Source organism: Chiloscyllium plagiosum, chromosome 16 (genome assembly GCF_004010195.1).
Source record: "Chiloscyllium plagiosum isolate BGI_BamShark_2017 chromosome 16, ASM401019v2, whole genome shotgun sequence".
Classification (NCBI taxonomy): Eukaryota; Metazoa; Chordata; class Chondrichthyes; order Orectolobiformes; family Hemiscylliidae; genus Chiloscyllium; species Chiloscyllium plagiosum.
The window spans coordinates 35,506,614-35,526,682 of record NC_057725.1 but is presented as its reverse complement, the minus strand read 5'-3'; the positions used below and the strand labels follow the sequence as shown (position 1 = coordinate 35,526,682).

The 20,069-nt window shown below is 39.6% G+C and overlaps 1 protein-coding gene across 1 annotated transcript in view; it reads left to right on the top strand.

Moving 5' to 3' along the window:
- Positions 1-20,069, top strand: part of LOC122558091 (protein inscuteable homolog) — a 210,670-nt gene that overhangs the window by 184,378 nt on the left and 6,223 nt on the right. Inside the window, exons 9-11 of the mRNA XM_043706410.1 lie at positions 4,449-4,515; positions 10,365-10,520; positions 11,932-12,008. Coding sequence (XP_043562345.1) covers positions 4,449-4,515; positions 10,365-10,520; positions 11,932-12,008 — 300 coding nt within the window. The remainder of the gene's footprint in view (positions 1-4,448; positions 4,516-10,364; positions 10,521-11,931; positions 12,009-20,069) is intronic.

Sequence of the window (20,069 nt, the reverse complement as noted above, 5' to 3'; positions counted from 1 at the left end):
AAAAAAGTCCAAGCCTATTCAGCCTTTCTTCAGAACTCAAACCTTCCATACGTGGCAACATCCTGGTAAATCTTCTCTGAACCCTCTCCAGCTTGATAATATCCTTCTTATAACTGGGCAACTAGAACTGGACACAGTATTCCAGAAGAGGTATCAACAATGTCATGTACAACCTCAACATGACCTCTCAACTCTTATACTAGGTCAGTGCTATTAACACCCTCCATCTAAGAGTCTACAATGCCTTTTAATGTTGTTCCAAATACCCACCCCTGCCTGCCCCATTTATCTTGAGTTTTCCCATCACTGTCATTGCCTCCATCTTTACAAGTATGTCTGCTTACCCATCCAGGGTTGATGCTCTAATCCCTGTTGGAACTGATTTCCCCACTGCTCCTGCAGGCTTCCCTTGCACCTTCCTGTATGCGACATGGAGATCTTTCAGAGCAAGCAACAAGCTGACTCTGCCAGGGCACTTGCTCTAGTTTCCTTAATGAGTTTCCTCAATGCCTAGCCTTTTTGGGCATGTTTAGTGACATAGAAATGTTCATTAGGTGAGTTGGGTTGTTAACAAACCATTTAAGAAGCAATTAACTGCTTTAACTCACACCTCACTATTGCCTGGTGAGAAACTCACAGCATAAAAACTGGAGTGAGATGCTCTTGAAATCAAGACATTTTCGGAATTTTAATCCATTTCTACAAATCTCATCAAAGCCCATCTTGTCCAGACCCCTAGAAGATTCCACCTGATGAGTTTGTCTTTTATGAACAACTGGAATGATGTCAGATTTGACAGAAAGGGCTGAATGCCAGAGGAGTAGCAATGATTTAGAAAATAGCTATTGGTTAAAGCCAGGACCAGTTAATGAGGCATAACTACCTAATCTCTGCTGAATTAGTGAGTCAAAGCTGGAGCTCTAGAATTACCTCTGTAATGATAAAGTGAGACAATTGTGCACGTTTGTGGACTGCAGGTAAAGAGAGCCTTGAGGGCCCTCTTGTGGTACAGTGGTTGTGTACCTACACCCCCTGAATAAGTTAATTAGAAAAATAAGTTAAATAAAGAAAAGTGAGCATCGATTCAGGATGCAAGAAGATAAGAGGTTGCTAATACATGAGCTGAGTTTTTCCACATCCCTGTGCAGGCGACATTTTTTTTGAGAGCGAGTGTGTGTATCATTTGGGTGCTATGGTGGAGTGCTGTGCCAATTGCTACACTACTTCTGCTCACATTTTACCCTGATGGTGGGCTAGTATCAGCCAATTTGCAGCCCTTCATAGAAATCATAGGATCCCTACAGTGTGAAAACAGGCCATTTGGCCCATCAAGTCCATTCCCCAACCCTATTATTCTACATTTACCCCAGACTAATGCACCTAACCCACACATCCCTGAACACAATGGGCAATTTAGCATAGCCAATTCACCTAAACTGCACATCTTTGGATTGTGGGAGGAAGCTGGAGCACCTGGAGGAAGCCCATGCACTCACGGGGAGAATGTGCAAACTTCACACAGATAGTTGCCCAAGGCTGGAATCGCACCTGGGTCCCTGGCGCAGTGAGGCAGCAGTGTTAACCACTGAGCCACCGTGCCACACTTAATAGCCAATTAATAGCTACTTGTACAGCTTTCTCCCACAGTACTGGACTTTATGCCCAGTGAGAGTGCTCACACTCTGTGGCAATGTTTACAGATAACACCTGACAGCACGTTTTGCTGGCTATGGTGAGGATATTCTTCGTCCCCTGTGCTGGAGTCTATCAGCCTGATCCCAGCAAGCCCTCAGCAGTGATCACTGTTCTCAGTGGTCTCCCACAATCTAGTGCACTGTTAGCCTGTCAACATAGAACATGTGTTCAAGTTGAGACTTAAGTCTAAAACTTTCCAAGTCACAGAAAGTGTTATTGCCAACTGAGGCAAACATTCAACTCCTATGAATTGCTCAAAGATCCACTGCAGTTATTTTATTCCTTTCCTACTTTTCAAAAAGTTAGGGACTGAAATCTAATTTGGTACATTATAAAAAGAAGTACATTTAATTTTGATGCAAGTTGATCGAACTTCAAGGTATACATACACTAGAGTTTGCACAAAGCCAACATTTAGGATTAATTTTACAATAAAAAGTAAATCTTGTCATGAGCTAATCTTATCTTTCGGAGAGTTGCTCCCTGAATGTAAAAGAAGATCAATTATCAGCTCGGAGGAATCAAAAAGGTGGTCAAATAAATTTAAGATTGAGGTTATTATGAGGTTACCCAGAAATTCCACTCCTGGTGTGTCAAGCCCATTGAAATGCAAATATCAGCATCTAGTGCAATGACGTGTTTTCCCAGCGTATTACCTTCTAATGGTGTTACACCCTGCAGAACTCTTTCCCGATGGGGGCAAAATTAAAGAAAAAAGATGTCTATAGGTTGGATGAAGATTTATACTTATTTGCAATTCATTATTGACTGTAATTGTATATTTCAAAACCATAAAAATATACAAAATCCAGGAATCATATTTTTGTGCTGCCAGTTAGAAATATTTTGATTTAACTATTTATTAAGTACATCCAAACACTTAGAACGATATTAATTGATGGTTTTAGTCATCATCAGAACATGTACAAATGATGTTTTGAAACCTTCCATAGATCAACATTGTCTAATAATTTTCTTACCATTTCCGGTGAATATCAGAAAATGGTTTACCACTTCTCCCTTTCTTCTGTGGATACTATCACTTAGAAAACTTTGTTTTTGGAAGCCCAAACTTCCATCTCATTATTTACTCCAACTAACACAATTTTCTTAAGGGTTTAAATCGCACACACGAGAAAAAAGGAAAGTAATTCTATAATCTCTGCTATGTCCCTATTGGTTTATCGGATCTGGGAAATGCCCTCTTTCCATAGGAAAGGAATTTTTAAAAGGGAAGAAATTGTTGTCAGTTCCTTTCCTGCCAATTAATTAAGTGCCTGCTTTGTAAGTGAACTGCCATTACTTTTTCTTTACAAGCAATCCGAAATAATGTCTAGATTAGGTTCCCTCCAGTATGGGAACAGGCCCTTCAGCTCAACAAGTCCACACCAACCCTCCAGAGAGTAACCACCCAGACCCGTTCCCCATATTTGCCCCTGACTAATGCAACTAACACTATAGGCAATTTAGCATAGCCAATTCATCTAACCTACACATCTTTGGATTGTGGGAGGATCTCACACAGAGAATGTGCAAACTCCACATAGGCAGTCACCTGAGGCAGGAATTGAACCCAGGTCCCTGGTGCTGTAAGGCATCAGTGCTAACCACTGAGCTACCATGCCACCCTTTCTTCTGGGTCTTGTGTTGCAACTGCTTTAGTGTAGTGACGGGCACAAAGGCTGAACCTTTACTCATTCAATATGAGGCTCCAACTAGATGTCCAATCTCTAATAATGATGTAAGCAAATTTCCACCATTTTTGTAGTGTTTTGCTGATTTGACTACTGAAGCTGTGGTGGACAAATGGAAGACCTATTTTAAAGAGTTAATTAATGGGATGCAGCCATCGCTGGATAGGCCAGCATGTTTTGCTCTAATTGCCTAGAGATCAGTTAAGAGTCAACCACATTGCTCTGGGTCTGGAGTCACAAGTCAGCCAGATTGGATAAAGATGGCAGATTACCTTCCATAAACGACATGAGTGAACCTGATGGGTTTTTCTGACAATCAATAATAGTTTCATGGTCATCATTATACTCCGAATTCCTTGAATTCACCATCTGTCATTTCATTCTTTTCTCAAATGCCCAATTTCTTAAGGGTTTAACGACAGACAGAAAATAAAAGGGCAAATAACTCTGTAATATTTCCTATGACCCTAATATTTGACATGATCAGTGGAGGCCCCTTTTTATTATGAGAAAGGGAGTTATGAGAAGGGAAGAAAATTGCTTCATTGATTTCAGTTCTGGGTTCCTTTACTTGAAATAGATTGAGTACCTATTTTATAAATGAACTTGAATCTGGTTCCTCAGAACATTACATCTGGATTAATAGCCTATCAATAATACCACTAGACCACCTTCTCCCTCTATGGACAAATATTGCTCAGTCTCAGGTAAAATATCTTTATGACACTGCTTCAGACTTTTTATTATATTACATATGTTAAAAAAAAAACACAAGTTGTCACAGTAAATTATAGTGATTATCGTAATATAAGGAAACATAACAGCCAGCAAAACAAGGTTCCCAACACATAACCAATGAATCTCAATAAATGTTGCCACTTGGGTGAGGGAGTTGAATATTGGTGAAGACATCAGGTAGCATTACTCTTAAGTCAAAAGGAAAGGAAAACCGAAGAGCAGGTTAGTCCCTGAGAAAGTTTAAAACAGTACCAGATATTACTGGATAAATCTTATTACAGGACACAACGTGATGTTTGCTTATAAACTGTACCCATACAGGTAGTGACAATACTGGCAAATATGGCTATACTAGAGCCATGCGCTTCTGAGATGATACAAGAAAATGGTAAGTTTCACCTTTTCTGTTTTACTCTGTGTTATAAGTACACTTGTAATTTATAATTTCAAAGCACAATTATACATTAGATTTTGTGGACAGTTCGTAGGATGCTAAATTAAATGCTTTAACCATGTGTATCTTAATACTGTAGTAATTCCTGAGTAGTATAGATTTGCCTTCAAAATATATTATTAGTTGATGCTGAGGAATAAGAATGGAAGTTAGGCAGAATATTTTAACTTGAAGTATAATAAACTTGAAGAAGAAAACATCAGGGATATCTCCTTGGAGCACCCAATTTGAATGGGGCTCACAAGGTAATTAGTTGGCATTGAAACTGGTCAACATCAACGTAGCACTTCAATGAAGAGAAAGTAAGATATGATGTAAAATGGATTGCTGATTTATTATCTTAAAAAAGATGTAAAGTATTTTAAATCAAAATGGATAAAGGAATTTCACAGAAACATGCAATATTCGACAGCCCAAAATTTTGGACATGTTTTCAGCTGTTAATATGTCAAAAATACCTGTTGAGGCAAGTGACCAATTCCTGTTTCATTCCAAATATTAATATCATACTATTGTGTATATACTGCCATAAGCTATCACTAAGTCAGCTAGTTATCATGGAATCTCATGGACAAATATTGAAACAATTAACTTTATTGCATGGAGCAACAGTAATAATTGTATTATTAATTGAGTAAGAAAGTTAAGCCTCACAACTCAAGTTAGCGATTACCCGATTAATGGTGAAATTTTTCTATGATTCCAACTAACAGCATCTTTCTCTGGATGGCCAGGGTCCAATCCTTGTCCAGTGTGGTTCTCTAGTATTCTGCTATTGAAGACTCCTGAAATTGAATTCTAGTAGGACTTTTGTCATGTGAAGTTTCTGATGTGACATTATCGATAATCCTTTAGATTTGTTAATTAATTAATCAACACTATTATCATCATTAATTAAACCTCCAGACTCATCAAGTCTATAGCCTTATTAGGAGTAGCTTCCCTATTCCTTGTTACATTCGGGATTAACAGTCTCTTCAAAACATACTTTTCTGCAATTAGCTCTTCACCTCAGGGCATTCCTTCTGTAGGCAATTTTAATTACTCCATGCCATGAACCAGAAAGGTTTTAAGCATTGTTACCTCCTCTGTCCCAGGAGACAGCTTGTTAATATTGCTGCAATTCCTCCTTCTCAGAGATGGTTGAGTGGCGTATTTCTTTTAATTCCTTTGTAACAGTTTCTCCTTGTCCTTTTCATCTCAGGAAAAAAAGAAAAAAAAGTTATTGCTCACCCCTGAACAATTATTAAAGTTTTGAATTTTTTAGTATCACAATAACCCATGTACGTAAGTCCACAACATTGCATATAGCAAAACCTTAAGTTGAAGCCACAATTTGAATGTATCACTTTCAACCCTGCCCCAATTCAATTACAACAACATTCAATAATCCAAATCTTTTGTTTCCTGCCTGGACTTTTGTTTGTAAACATTTTCTATTATTTTCTATAACTCTTTTATTATTGCTTTCAACACCTCCAAAATCTTTAACAATGTATGAAATCATGCTCATGTAAACATTACCATATATGCCTGTATGACCTTTCGCCAAAGTTACCATCACAGCTCTTATTTTAACAGAGCTTCTTTCTTTTTTCATTCAATATCTAGCTCTTTTTGTACCATGTTTCATTTTACTAATTAATTTTGTTCAAGATTGAGAATCCTTTGTTGTCGTGCAATAGCAGATTTATTGATTTACTCCTCAACTATCAATGTGACAAAGAAAGCCTTCATCCTGAAACAATTAGAAGCCAAAATGACGGCACTTTCTGCAAGATTGTGCCTACTGGAGCCCCCAGTATTGACCAAGCAGAGCAGGGCTAGCAGTGGAATGTCTTATTTTATGGGATCAGTTGGTGTCTAATCAGATATGGGAATGTCTTTGATAACTGGATATCTGAAAATTATCCTATGAAATTCTTCAGCAACCTTTTTACAATGGAGAGAACACAGATTTGTTTTTATTTTAATCTCCATTCTTTCAACTCATTCCAAGCTTGAATGCTCCCTTTTCTGTCCCTTATCTATACCCTTCTGGAAGCTGGAAACCTCATTTTTCTCAACACCATCTGACTGACTGTAGATCCAAAACCTATTGAAGACATGACCATTTACTGCTGCAATATCAATGGGGTTTTTCTATCACATCTCATTTTCCTGGACAAGAGATAATAAATAAAAGCTTAACATTCAACAGTTTTTGTCACCTCCAAGTTTATTCTCTTCATTAAATTGCAAGATGTCTTGATTGTTTTTGTTGGCACGTTCAAACAGAATGGACTATCCATTAGGGTTGATCAATAAATGTTTTAAAATTGTGAATGCAATGAATGGCTAAATTACATTCCAAACACTTGAATACAGATACACATGCTAGGACATTGTCCCACTTTTGTATTGACGTAGGTGACCAGTATAATTAGTCAAATTCCACATTCTGCTGCAAAATGCTGAAATAGATGTACCTTCCCCAGTACTGAGTCATAAAAGGCCAGTTGCAAAAATCAAGTTTCTGGTTAGATCTTGCTGATTTGAAGTATTTTGTCAGATAGATATAATGATGTTAAAATAAAAACGCTTTGATAGTATCAGCTCTGCATCTATTATTTTAACATGTCACGTTAATGATAATGGTTTGCCTTTATCACTCATATCCTTGCCTTTATTGTAATCCTGATGTAACTGGAGCTTTCTTCTACATAGAAGATATTTGAGCTGATGGAATGTAGTGCATGAGCCCACAATTTGTATTGAAAATGATTGTAAATGGTATGATATTTTAACAGTCACATCTACTACCTGTTGATTACATGAATGGTAACAAATTGCATTATGGAAAGAGAAACTGTTATCCAAATTTAGCCACTGAGGTAGTAACAGCAATGGCCTTATGGTGGCAGAATGCCAATAAACATCACCAGAGCCAAGGATGGTATCAATGTATTAGTAAGTTCATGAATATGATTCAAATGTTAACGAACCAATGGAAGTGACTAAAAAATCTATTATTCAACTGCCTCTGATCGAAAGTAATTAGAACTGACAAATCCTTATGAATAAAAAAAAACCTTTTATATTTGAAAATTCAAACTTAAAAAATTCATACGAAAATTAAATGCAATTATTTCAAGATTTTTTTCCTGATATAAAACAAAGTGAATTAGATTTAGACAAAAGTGCCCGTCTCTGTCAGATTAGGTTTGGCTCAGCATACACTCGGTTTCACTTGCATGCATGACATCTAGTCATTTCTTCTGTGCAATGAATTTGTTTTGCCTGACCTTTCCGCATAAAGCCATGTTGTTCATAAGATTTTCTGTGCAGTTGTGACTGTCAGTTCTTGTCTTACAATCACTGCAAGTACAGCGGTATCTCCTAGAATTTCTGTTATTTGTGTTCTAGCACCTCTTTATGCTCAATTTTCCTTTTCCTTTGCAAAATAAAATGAAACAGAATTGATGATGCAAACACTTTCTTGACAAAGAAATGGCACTGAAGAGGCAAAGACTAGCCCATCAACCTCATAACCTCGTTTACTCAAAAGAATCCTCTCGTATTGTTTTGGCTCCTTTGTTTGTTTGAGGATCCCTTGACATCCATAGCTGGTCATAAATGGTCCTTGGTTTCACTCAAATCTATGCATTCCTCTATAATTAGCCAGATCCTGGAAACATAGCGAAGTACAAGACTGAAAAAAAATTTTGTTGTGCAGTTAGTTAATCTCAAAAAGCAATGCTATTTATGAAATAACTCATCTAGTCACCCTTTATTTACACATTGAAAGTCCTTGACAGAGATGCAGCTATTTCAGAGCCAGCTCTGAGTGAACAGAACCTCTGACACTCCTGTTTCTACCTTTCAGCCAGGCCTCCCTGATCGAACCAGGTTAACAGCCCCAATCCGGGAACTCATATTCTATGAGGCCCACCTGGCTGAGTTCTTTACAATCTCTACAATTTCTTCATTTCAAATATCAATTCAATCTCAAGTTTTTCCACATTATTTGACTTTGTTGTCTTTTTAAATTAGCTTTCATATAAACACGTTGAATCTTAGCTGTCTATACATCTTCCTTCTTCAGCACTTGAGGTTAAACAAAAATGTATCATTATCTGTGGCCATTTATCATTCAAATGTTTTATTCTACTCCCAAGATAGTCTTGATTTCAAGACCATTTTACTACCAAGGACAACTTCTTTTTTGCAGAGGTTGGGCTGAACATTGATCCCAATTTGGTTCGTAATTAGCCTACCAGTTTTTTTTTCTGTTGCTCCTCCTTGAGTCTTTTTTTTCCTCCCTATGCTTTTCTTATTTCCTTACAGAGCTCTAAGCAGGGCCTATATTTGAAACATTAACCTGTCCTTTTACTCCTTTGTTATTCTGATTGACATTCAGTGCCATAGAGTTTTGTTTCCCTTGTTAAGTTCTTTTCTTTGTCTCAATGCCTCTTTTGTCCCTCCCTTTATTCAAAATATTACTGCCTGTTCACTCCCAGTTATTTTTATCAAAATGGTTACCAAAGCTACTTTGCAAACTTCTTACTTTAACACAGGTCAGTCATGTTTATATTTGTGAGCATTATAATATCTATTTGTGCCTCAGGCAAGCTATAGAGGGCTCTGGGTGTTTTTGTTTTGATTTCTTAAAATCTGAGCTTTATTACATACGGGGGAAAAAGAAACAGTACTAAGAATATGGATACAAATGAAATATTTATTTCACTGTGGTTAAAATTGCCCTTTATGGTATTTCAATGAATATCCATTTAAAAACAAAAATTGATGTTTGCAAAATAATTGAGATGGATATCTTTACAAACGTATTTGATATATTTGTTGCCTGTATATTTTGTACCCATTTGTGGTTGTAGTTGGTTGCTCATATAAAATGGAAAATTTCCCTAGATAACAGTAGCGATTACAAAATGGCATTATTTTTCGAAGCAAAGACAGCAATTGCTGGAAAATATCTGCAGATCCAGCAGCATCTGTGGAGAAAATTAAGAGTTAATATTCAAGTCCTTTGACCTTTCTTCAGGACCCAAAATATTATCTCTGATTTTTCCGCACAGATGCTGCCAGACTTGCTGAATGTTTCCAGCAATTACTGTTTTTGTTTCTGATATCCAATGTGTGCAGTTCTTTTGGGTTTTTTTGTTCTCTACAGTATTGTATCCTGAGCTCATACTATTATTACAAATCTTTCTACCTTTATTCCTATGTTTTTAAAACAAGTCAATACAAAAGTGTAATATGCTTCAAAAGAACAAAGCTAAAAAAAAGCTAGACAGCCGCTGAAACTCACTTTTGTGTCTTTCTGTCTTGAGTGCATTTCTGATTTATAACAAAATGTTATTAGCTTACAGTATATTTTGGCTACAGCTTTCAGTCTCACCATTGCTAATGGTAAGTTGTATGCTTGTTCCTTGACATACAGATCAATGGAATTAGCTGTGTCACGGAATAGGCATTATGATACCACACTCAGCAATTTGTACTCGGGGTTCCATGGAAATCAAATGGCTGGAATATCAACTTTGGTCCCTGCAGTAATAGTTTCCTCTTCATAGTAGCCATTATGGTACGTGGAGGGGCCCTCAGTTGACTATCCCCTCAGAATGCTGATGATTCTTTTACTATACTCTTACCACAGCATTCCATGTCTGTTTTGTTTAGAAGGCATGAAAAGCAAGATTATTTAAGTTCTTATGAAAAGTAGACCAATGCTAAACCACAATACCAACAGTATGTTTAAAACATGTGGTTGTTTATTTTTTAAGGTATAGAGCTTTTACTGGAGTTTCTCCACGAGAAAATTTCACCAGGGATTTCAGCAGAAGGTGCAGCATTGGAAAGAGTATTACAAAAGTCTGCTGTTACACTCGCTCGTCTAAGCAGACAACCAGACATAACCAACATTGCCACAAGTCTTAACTGTAAGAACAACGTGCATTGAAGCATAAGATTTTTTTTCTGTTTGTTGGTCCCATATCGATATTAAAATTCAGTGGATAGTGCTTTATGTAATCCGTATACTTAGCTAGTTATCCTTATAAATGCAACTGATAGGACAAAGTAAACCAACTCTGACATGCCTAATTATTAAGTGTATATTTAGTATTGCATTCAGCTGGAGAGAATGTGGTCAAAAGTGGTCTGTATTAACTTGCTGAGCTTACTCTGGTACTAATGTTTGTCTAAGTATTTTTGACAAGCCAGGGGACTATCTCACTTGGGGTATTATTAGCTCTTGACCACTAATGTGTAACTCTTGCTTGAAAGTGTTGTTCTGTAGAAAAAGATTGGAATCAAGAGGGGACTCCAATGTATTGATTTTCATGGTTCAACAATTTGTCACATTTCAGTTTCTGAACTTGGACATGGAAAATGGCCACTTGAGTTTTAAATTTTAATCTTAGTAGGATGGGTTTGCCAATCCCTGTAGGATGATATAAAAGAAGAGTCAACCCCTTGAAAACAGGAGGGGCAAAGAAAGAAAAAAGAGGATGTAAATATGATGATATGTGCCTGTAAAAGGGATTTGTTCCGTTCTGTTTCTCTCAAAGAGTGATATTGTCAAACTGGTGTTGAGGTGTCTGCTCCATGAGAGCAGAATAAATAGCTTCGAGTTTTTATTTAAATTAGAGGAAGGAAGCATGAGTGGGTGCAGTCAGGCTCACACAAATCCAGGGTTTTAGTTTTGCTTTCAATGGTTATAGTTGGGGTTTCTGGAGTTGAAGCTGCCAGATAAAGCTCTCTCTCCGCTGCTGCTGCTGCAAGAAGTTTGTGTTCACTCCTGGGTGCTAGACTTATTCTTTCACGTTTTTCCTTTGTTCTGGACTGGAGGAGATTGCAAGTGAGGGAAAGCCGTTTTATGGAATTTGACTTCACCAAAGGTGTGTTTATGTGTTGCTGCTGTATTGGAAACATTGATGAGTTGTAGCTAAATAACATATTAAAGTAAGTCTTTCGATATAATTGCAAGTTATGCCAATTCTTTTTCACTTGTTTGTATTTTAGCTCTAATGTTTAAATAAAGTGTGTTTTGATTAAAGCCTAGTTGTGTGACCAATCGAAACACATCTGGAACTTAGCACCTTACATTTGCCTTTAAATAAGCTAAAAGTTAGGGTCTAGGCTATCTCCTTGATACATTTTTGAGGGGATCGGTCTGGCCCAAAAAAGTAAAAATGTTTTACAGTATTTACAAACTTGCTCAAAAACATAGGTGTGAAATGTACAGAAAATGTGAGAATTAGAAAGATCTAAATTTTTGTACTTTTTGTCTTTTATGAGTATTTACACAGTTCCTGACATACCATGGTTTTCTATTAATCTGATATGTAGGTATTCCTCGTCTGATTGAGCTCTGTCGATTCCCCTCAGAGCGGAATAACAGTGATTCAGTGTTAGTTGCGTGCCTGGTGAGTGATCAATTTAGTCTCACTGATACTGACTTTGATAATTCATGACTTTGTCTTCTATTAATGATCAGCAGTAAAACTTTAAGCATTATTTACAAAATTTGTTCTAATTCTTAAAAATTTCTGACTCACCTAAACATAAGAAATAGGAGTAGGCCATTCAGCCCATCAGCCTGATACACCTTTCATTTGGATCATGGCTGATGTTCTACCTCAACACTATTTTTCCTCACTATTCCCATATCTCATCTTATCCTTAATATCTACAAATCTATCGATCATTGGCTTGGTTATCCTTGAAAATATTCTCATTCTGATTTCTTTGTTCTTCACAGAACATTTTTGGAAGTACAAACTTTAGTTGACTTGAAGTTTAATTTTCTCATAGATGACCGAACAATGTTGAGTTTACTTGAAGCAGAAAGCAAAAGTAATGTTCTGAAATAAACTCTGGAATAATATATGTGATGCAGTTTTGATGTTGCAGTATATAGTTTATTTTTTTACCTAATTTTTCTTCTATCCAAATATAGAAAGGAGAAAAGCAAATTACGATTAAAACCCCTACTAGTTGCACAGTATCATCTAACCTTTATTTTTAAACTAATTGCAAGATCTGTAGAAGGGAAAGTGGAATTGCTCACGTTTTCAGATGCAGGGGTCATGATTTGTGATTAGCCCATGTCCAGCCCTGTTGAGACAGCAGATCGGTTTTATTCTGCCTCCTCATTTGAATGATTGTAATGTCAAGCTGAACATGAGTCATGTGGCGAGATAGTTCAAAGCTCGCACTGGAGTAGGGTTAGAATGAGTTTCAACAAGCCTATATCTTTAAAGTCAACCTGTCCCTCTTAAGGGAGGAGCTGAAATCGGTGTAAAGAAACGAATGCAGACTGTCTATGCAGAAATTGATTGCAAGGAGAAATACTCAAAACAGTGCAACAATCAAGATAAAAGTTCCCTTGTTTTTAAATGCAGTGCTGGAGTATTAGTGGACTAGATCAACAGGAGGAGGAAGCTAATGTTTATGCTAGTAACTAAGAGGTACTCACAGCAAGTTAGTGAAAAAAACAGGAACAATTGGGAATGGAGAAAGGTTCTCAGGGTGAGAGTCTGGGAACCTATTTCTCTTGCTCAAAGAAGTTTTATTACGTCATGTGGATGGCCAAGATGGTGAATGCATTTTAAAACGAAATATCCTGCTTTCCGCATGCAACCCAAGCACTCATCCAGAAGCAGTCCTGAGCACCCATGTCTAACATTCAGTATTCCACCTCACTTTCACACATCTTCCCATGCTGCCAAGCTCACTCCCTGCTTCCACATAAGACCAACTATTCATCTATGACAGGCAAATCATGTAACAATAATAACTTACATCTTCATTTTCTTTTGGAGCACAAGATGGCCCATATTAGGAGGAAAAAGAGCAAACTTTGTAGGGCACAGACATGCAGCATCACCTGACCCCTCAGAATGAGAAAGCGCTCTATACTGCATGAATGACTGGAACAGACTGAAATACGATTACAGGAATATTCAAATTCTAGTATGTTCCTCCTTCCTGCTCCTTCTCAAATCCAAAGTCATCCTCATCCTGCTATCTTGCTTGAACTGCTATCTAGAAATGTCTCTGGTAGAAGATAAAGACTAGGGAAAATCAGAGATCCAGGCTAAACATTTTGGCATGCAGGCATTTCTGTCAATGGGCTTCTCAGAAATGTCAGGTTGGACATGGGAGCAAGTGCCACAATATTATCAGGTAGTTAAATTGCTTGACAAAACACTGCTTACAGCTGACAGAACTGACAAATGGTCACTTAAAATTAAATTCTGCCAGTAGGTATTAAGATGACTAGATAGGGTCAAGGTCAAACAAAATGTTAAACTTAAAGAAACCCCAACTATAATAAAGAAAATCATAACAAACAAGAATGAATCTCCAGACAACACAATTAAGAAAGTGAACAGAATAGTTTCACCAATAATTTCATCGCTTGGGGACGGAGAAATCCTAAAGCATTTAAGAATTGAATTTATGTGTTTGTTTACTACAACATAATGACAACATTCCATTGACACAAACCAGATAGGCAGTTATCCCCATCCATTCTCTTCCACTTCAGGTTTGAAGGGATCCACATGCATAAAATAGGACTAATATCTGCACTAAAGCAATGTCTTTTCTTTATACTTAACTTACTGTTTTATAATCTCTTCAGTAATTTGACAAGAAACATAATATCAAGACAGCAAACTGCAGGCTGCCATTTATGAATTTTCCAAGTCACTGGAAGTACTTGAACCTGTCCATTTGGATGATTAAACCAAAGAACAAGCAGCAAGGAAACTACTACAGCCATTAGTTGTGGGACAAGGAAACTATTTCAGTGGTCAGCAAGAATTGTGGAAGTAAATCAAGCAAACCAAATCAGTGGGAAGAGAATTATGCAAAGTATAATATTCAATTGTTTGGTGTTTAATTGTGCATTTGACTGCCCTCTGTAGTCAAGCCTGTAGAAAAAAAACTGTGTAAAAAATCTTATCTTGCATATCTCCCTATTTCGCCTCTCACCTAAACCTATGTCTCTTAGTACTTCAGCCCAGGGAAACAGACTCTGACTAACCATACTCTCCCTGCCTCTTAATTTTATATACTTCTATCTAATTGCCCTCAGTCTCTGACACTCAAGTGAAAACAATCCAAGTTTGTTCCTCTCCTTATAGCTAATACACTCCAATCCAGGCAACGTCCTGGTAAATCTCTTCTGCACCCTCTCATAAGAGTCCTGCAAGTAACTGTATACATTGCTGGAATTTGACTTCCCAAAATACATCATCTCGCTTGTCTGTTTTAAATTCCATTTTCCATTTCTCTGCCCAACTTTCCAATTGATCTATATCCTGCTTTGTGCTTTGATAAACCTCCTAACTATCCACAGTTCCACCAATTTTCATGTCATCTCCAAGCTTACTAATAAGATAACCTACATTTTCATCCAAACCATTTACATATTTTACAAATGACAGAGGTCCCAGCATTGAACCTTGCAGAAGATATCTGGTCACAGACCTCTAGTCAGAAAAACACCCCTCCATAGCCTCCAATATCCTCTGTCTCCTATGACCAAATCAATTTTGTATCTAATTTGCCAACTTATCATGGCTCCCATATGACTTAATCTTCTGAACCACCTTGTCAAGTGCTTTAGTAAAGTTCATGTAGATAACATCCGCTGCCCTACCCTCTTCAATTTCTTCATCATATCTTTAAAAAACTCAATCAAGTTTGTGCGACAAGACCCACCTAGCATAACGCCATTCACCCTATCCCTAATAAGTCAACACTGTGCTCCTCCTCCCAGCTTACAAGCAGACATTGAAGCTTGAGGACCCAATACAGAAAGTGGTGTAGTGTTGGCCAGAGGCAATGGAAGAGTCAATAGACTGGGCCATATTCAAGAACTCAGCAGCCAACTTAGACTAGTATGCAGCTACTGCTACAGACTTCATTAGTAAATGTGTAGAAGACAATGTGCCGAAGAAGTTATTCCGAATGTTCCCAACTGGAAACCATAGATGAACTGGAAGATCCATTCCTTATTAAAGTCCAGGTCTGAGGCGTACAAGTAAGGTGATCCTGACCTACACAGGAAATCCATTAGAGTTGCCCAGAAGCAATAACAAACTAAACTTGAAACCCAGACTAACCACATGGGCACCCTTCGTTTGCGGCAAGGCTTACATGATATAATGGGTTACAAAGCGAAAGTCGAACTGAATCATGGGTAACAGTACACCTATATCTGACAAGCTCAATGCATTCTACGCTGTCTTTGAATGGAAGATCAATGTGACAATATCACCTATTCCATTAACCTCAAATAACCTGTACTCATGGTCACTGCCACAGACACTAGAGTGGCCTTCTTGATTGTGAACCCACAGAAAGTGACCGACTCAAATTGGTTGTGCACAAGATCCTGCATGGACCAGCTGGCAAGAGTATTTGCAGACATCTTTAACCTCTCCTTACTATGATCTGAGTTCCCCATCTGCTTCAGGAAGACCACCATCAACCCAGTGTCAAAACAAAATCATGCAGTGTACCTCAATGACTACCACACAGTGGCTCTGACTTCCATAATAATGAAGTGCTTTGAGCGGTTAGTCATGGTTCATATCAATCCAGCCTACCAAATTGCCTTGATCCTTTGCAATTCACCTACTGGTACAACAGATTCACAATAGAAGCCATCTCCCTGTCCCTATACGCATCCCTGGAATCTGGATAACAAGACTCCTACTTATTGGCTACCATTCCACCTTCAACACCATAATTCCAAACAAACTCATCACAAAACTCCGAGAGCCAGGTCTTGGCTCCCTCCTCTGTAACTGGACCCTTGGCTCCCATAGATCGCAATCAGTAAGAATAAGTGACAACACCCCCTCTGACATAATCTTCGACACCAGTGCCCTGCAAGGCTGTGTACTCAGCCCCCACTATACTCCTTATACACTGAGGATTATGTGACCAAATTCTGCCCCAACTCCTTTTACAAGTTTGCTGACAACACTACTGTTGCAGGCAGATCTCAAGCAATGACAAGACAGAGTACAGGAAAGAGGTTAAGTGCTAAGCAACATGGTGTAAAGACAACAATCTCTCCATCAACGTAAGCAAAATGAAGGAGCTGGTCATTGACCGAAGGAAGTGTGCTGAAGGGAACGCACCTGTCTGCATCAATAATGTTGATGCAGCATTTTTAATTTAATGTTGCTCTCTTTGCACCTCCTCTACAGCCATAACATTTTATTTTTTACTTTGTTCTCTTATCTTAATGCACTTTGAATGATATGATCTGCCTTTTCTGCACATGAAGCAAAACCTTTCACTGTACCTCGGTATTTGTGAAAATAATAAATTAAATCAAATCAAGTCTATTCTTTTCCAAATGCACAGAAAACCTCTTCATAAGAATCTTCTCCAATAATTTCCCAACCAGTGATGGCTCAATGGGTCGATAATTTCCTGCATTATCCCTTTTGTCCTTCTTAAACAGAGGAACAACATCGGTTATTCACCAGTCTTCTGGCACTTTGCCTTTGGCCAAAGAGGATACAACAATCTTTGTCAAGGCCCCAACAATCTCCTCCCTTACCTCAACAACTGACTGGACGGCTGACTACTGATCGTGCAGATTCCTGACTGACAATCCTCTGACCAGCATGCATTGGACTTGAATGTGGCCCTGTAGTGACTGGAACCAGGTCGACTATGAGGTCCTTGATTTGTGTTGTTAACCTGCGCCAATCAGCAGGCCCTGGGTGACCAATATTAACAGAGGATTTAGAATCTCCTCAGTTCAGGTACTGACTCCAAGCTGGCTGGCCACAGCCAGTGTACTGTGCAGAAATAAATGAAGGTAAAAATTGCACAACACCAGGTTATAGTCCAACAGGCTTATTTGGAAGCGCTAGCTTTCCGACCGTTGCTCCTTCCTCGGGTGGTTGTAGAGCATAAGACCCAGAATTTATAACTAAAGATTACAGTGTCATGCAACTGAAATGAGATATTGAACAAACCAGCCTGCAGCCTTCTCCGACAGACCACAGAGAACATTTTACAAGGGCTACCCCAGGTTGCCGTTTATCTGGATTACGTACTAATAACAGGGAAGACCAATAAAGAGAACTTTGGAGAATTTGGACAGTACTTAAACATTTCTCCCAGGTGGGTGTACATCTTAGATGGGAAAAATGTATGATCCAGGCATCCCAAGTGATCAGCTTGGGTTACAGAGTAGGTAAAACTGGGTTCTGGCACCAAACTACGCCTCAAATTAAATTGTCCACTACTTAGAGGAGGCAAGTGGCTGTCATTATTGTTCCTGCTGCTGTCATACTTCCCCCCACATCTGGAAGTATCAAATTTAATCTGACGTGGAGTCTTCTCCCCATCAACAACTCTGCTAGAGCTATTCCTGTTGTTGTGTGTAGGGTGGTCCTATCATCGAACAGGAACCTCGCTGGAAAAGGATGGGGGTTAGAGGAAGGATGTAGCGATTGGAACCAGATGGACCTCATTGACTCTGAGATGCTTCATTGATATTAACCTTGCCAATTAGCAGGCCATTATCAACAGGCGATTTAGTATCTCCTCCATTCAGGGCATTGACTCTGAGCTGGCTGACCACAGCCAGTGCACTGTGCACAAGTAAATAATGCGGTGACTTGGTGATACAATACCAGCCTCTGTGCAGTTATTTCAGGCCCACTCCCTGGACCTGTGATTTAAACCTCTGACTGCCTCAAATACATGACGGTGCCTCAGCCCTGGACTGAGTGGACACAGACCTTAACTTATCGTACTGGGATCCCCTGACTTAATGCAGTCTTCACCATGGATATCCAATCCCTCGACAACTCCATCTGCTATGATCAGGGCATCCAAGCCCTCCGTTTCTTCCTCTCCCAACAGTACCCTTCCACCGACACTCTCATTCGTTTTGGCTAAACTTGTCCTCACCCTTAACAATTTTTCCTTCGAATCCTCCCACTTCCTCCAGACCAAAGGGGTAGCAATGGGCACCTATGTGGGGCCCAGCTATGCCTGTCTCTTTTTTGGCTACATAGAATAGTCCATCTTCCATAGTTAGGGGAGAAAGTGAGGTCTGCAGATGCTGGAGATCAGAGATGGAAATGTGTTGCTAGAAAAGCGCAGCAGGTCAGGCAGCATCTAGGGAACAGGAGAATCGACGTTTCGGGCATTAGCCCTTCTTCAGGAATGGCTAATGCCCGAAACGTCGATTCTCCTGTTCCCTAGATGCTGCCTGATCTGCTGCGCTTTTCCAGCAACACATTTCCATCTCATCTTCCATAGTTACACTGGCACCACTCCCCACCTCTTCCTCCGCTACAGTAATGAACTGCATTGGCGCCACCTCGTGCTCCCACGAGGAGGTTGAGCAATTCATCAACTTCACCAACACATTCCACCCCGATCTTAAATTTACCTGGACCATCTCTGACACCTCACTCCCTTTCCTGGACCTCTCCATCTCCATTAATGACGACCGACTTGCCTCTGACATCTTTTACAAACCCACCGACTCCCACAGCTACCTGGATTATACCTCTTCCCACCCTACCTCCTGCAAAAATGCCATTCCGTATTCCCAATTCCTCCGCCTCTGCCGTATCTGCTCCCAGGAGGACCAGTTCCACCACAGAACACACCAGATGGCCTCCTCCTTTAGAAACCGAAATTTTCCTTCCCACGTGGTTAAAGATGCCCTCCAACACATCTCATTCACATCCCACCCCTCCAACCGTAACAAAGACAGACCCCTCCCCGGTGCTCACCTTCCACCCTACCAACCTTTGCATAAACCACATCATCCGACGACATTTCTGTCACCTCCAAACAGACCCTACCACCAGGGATATATTTCCGTCCCCACCCATTTCAGCTTTTCACAAAGACCGTTCCCTCCGTGACTACCTGGTCAGGTCCATGTCCCCAACAACACACCCTCCCTTCCTGGCACCCTCCCCTGCCAGCGCAGAAATTGCAAAACCTGCGCCCACACCTCCTACCTCACCTCCATCCAAGGCCCCAAAGGAGCCTTCCACATCCATCAAAGTTTTACCTGCACATCCACCAATATCATTTATTGTACACGTTGTTCCTGATGCGGTCTCCTCTACATTGGGGAGACTGGACGCCTCCTCACAGAGCGCTTTGGGGAACATCTCTGAGACACCCGCACCAATCAACCACACCGCCCTGTGGCCCAACATTTTAACTCCCCCTTCCACTCTGCTGAGGACATGGAGGTCCTGGGCCTCCTTCACCGCTGCTCCCTCACCACCCGACGCTGGAGGAAGAACGCCTCATCTTCCGCCTCGGAACACTTCAACCCCAGGGCATCAATGTGGATTTCACCAGTTTCCTCATTTCCCCTTCCCCCACCTCACCCCAGCTCCAGCCTTCCAGCTCAGCATTGCCCTCATGACCTGTCCTACCTGCCTATCTTCCTTTCCACCTATCCACTC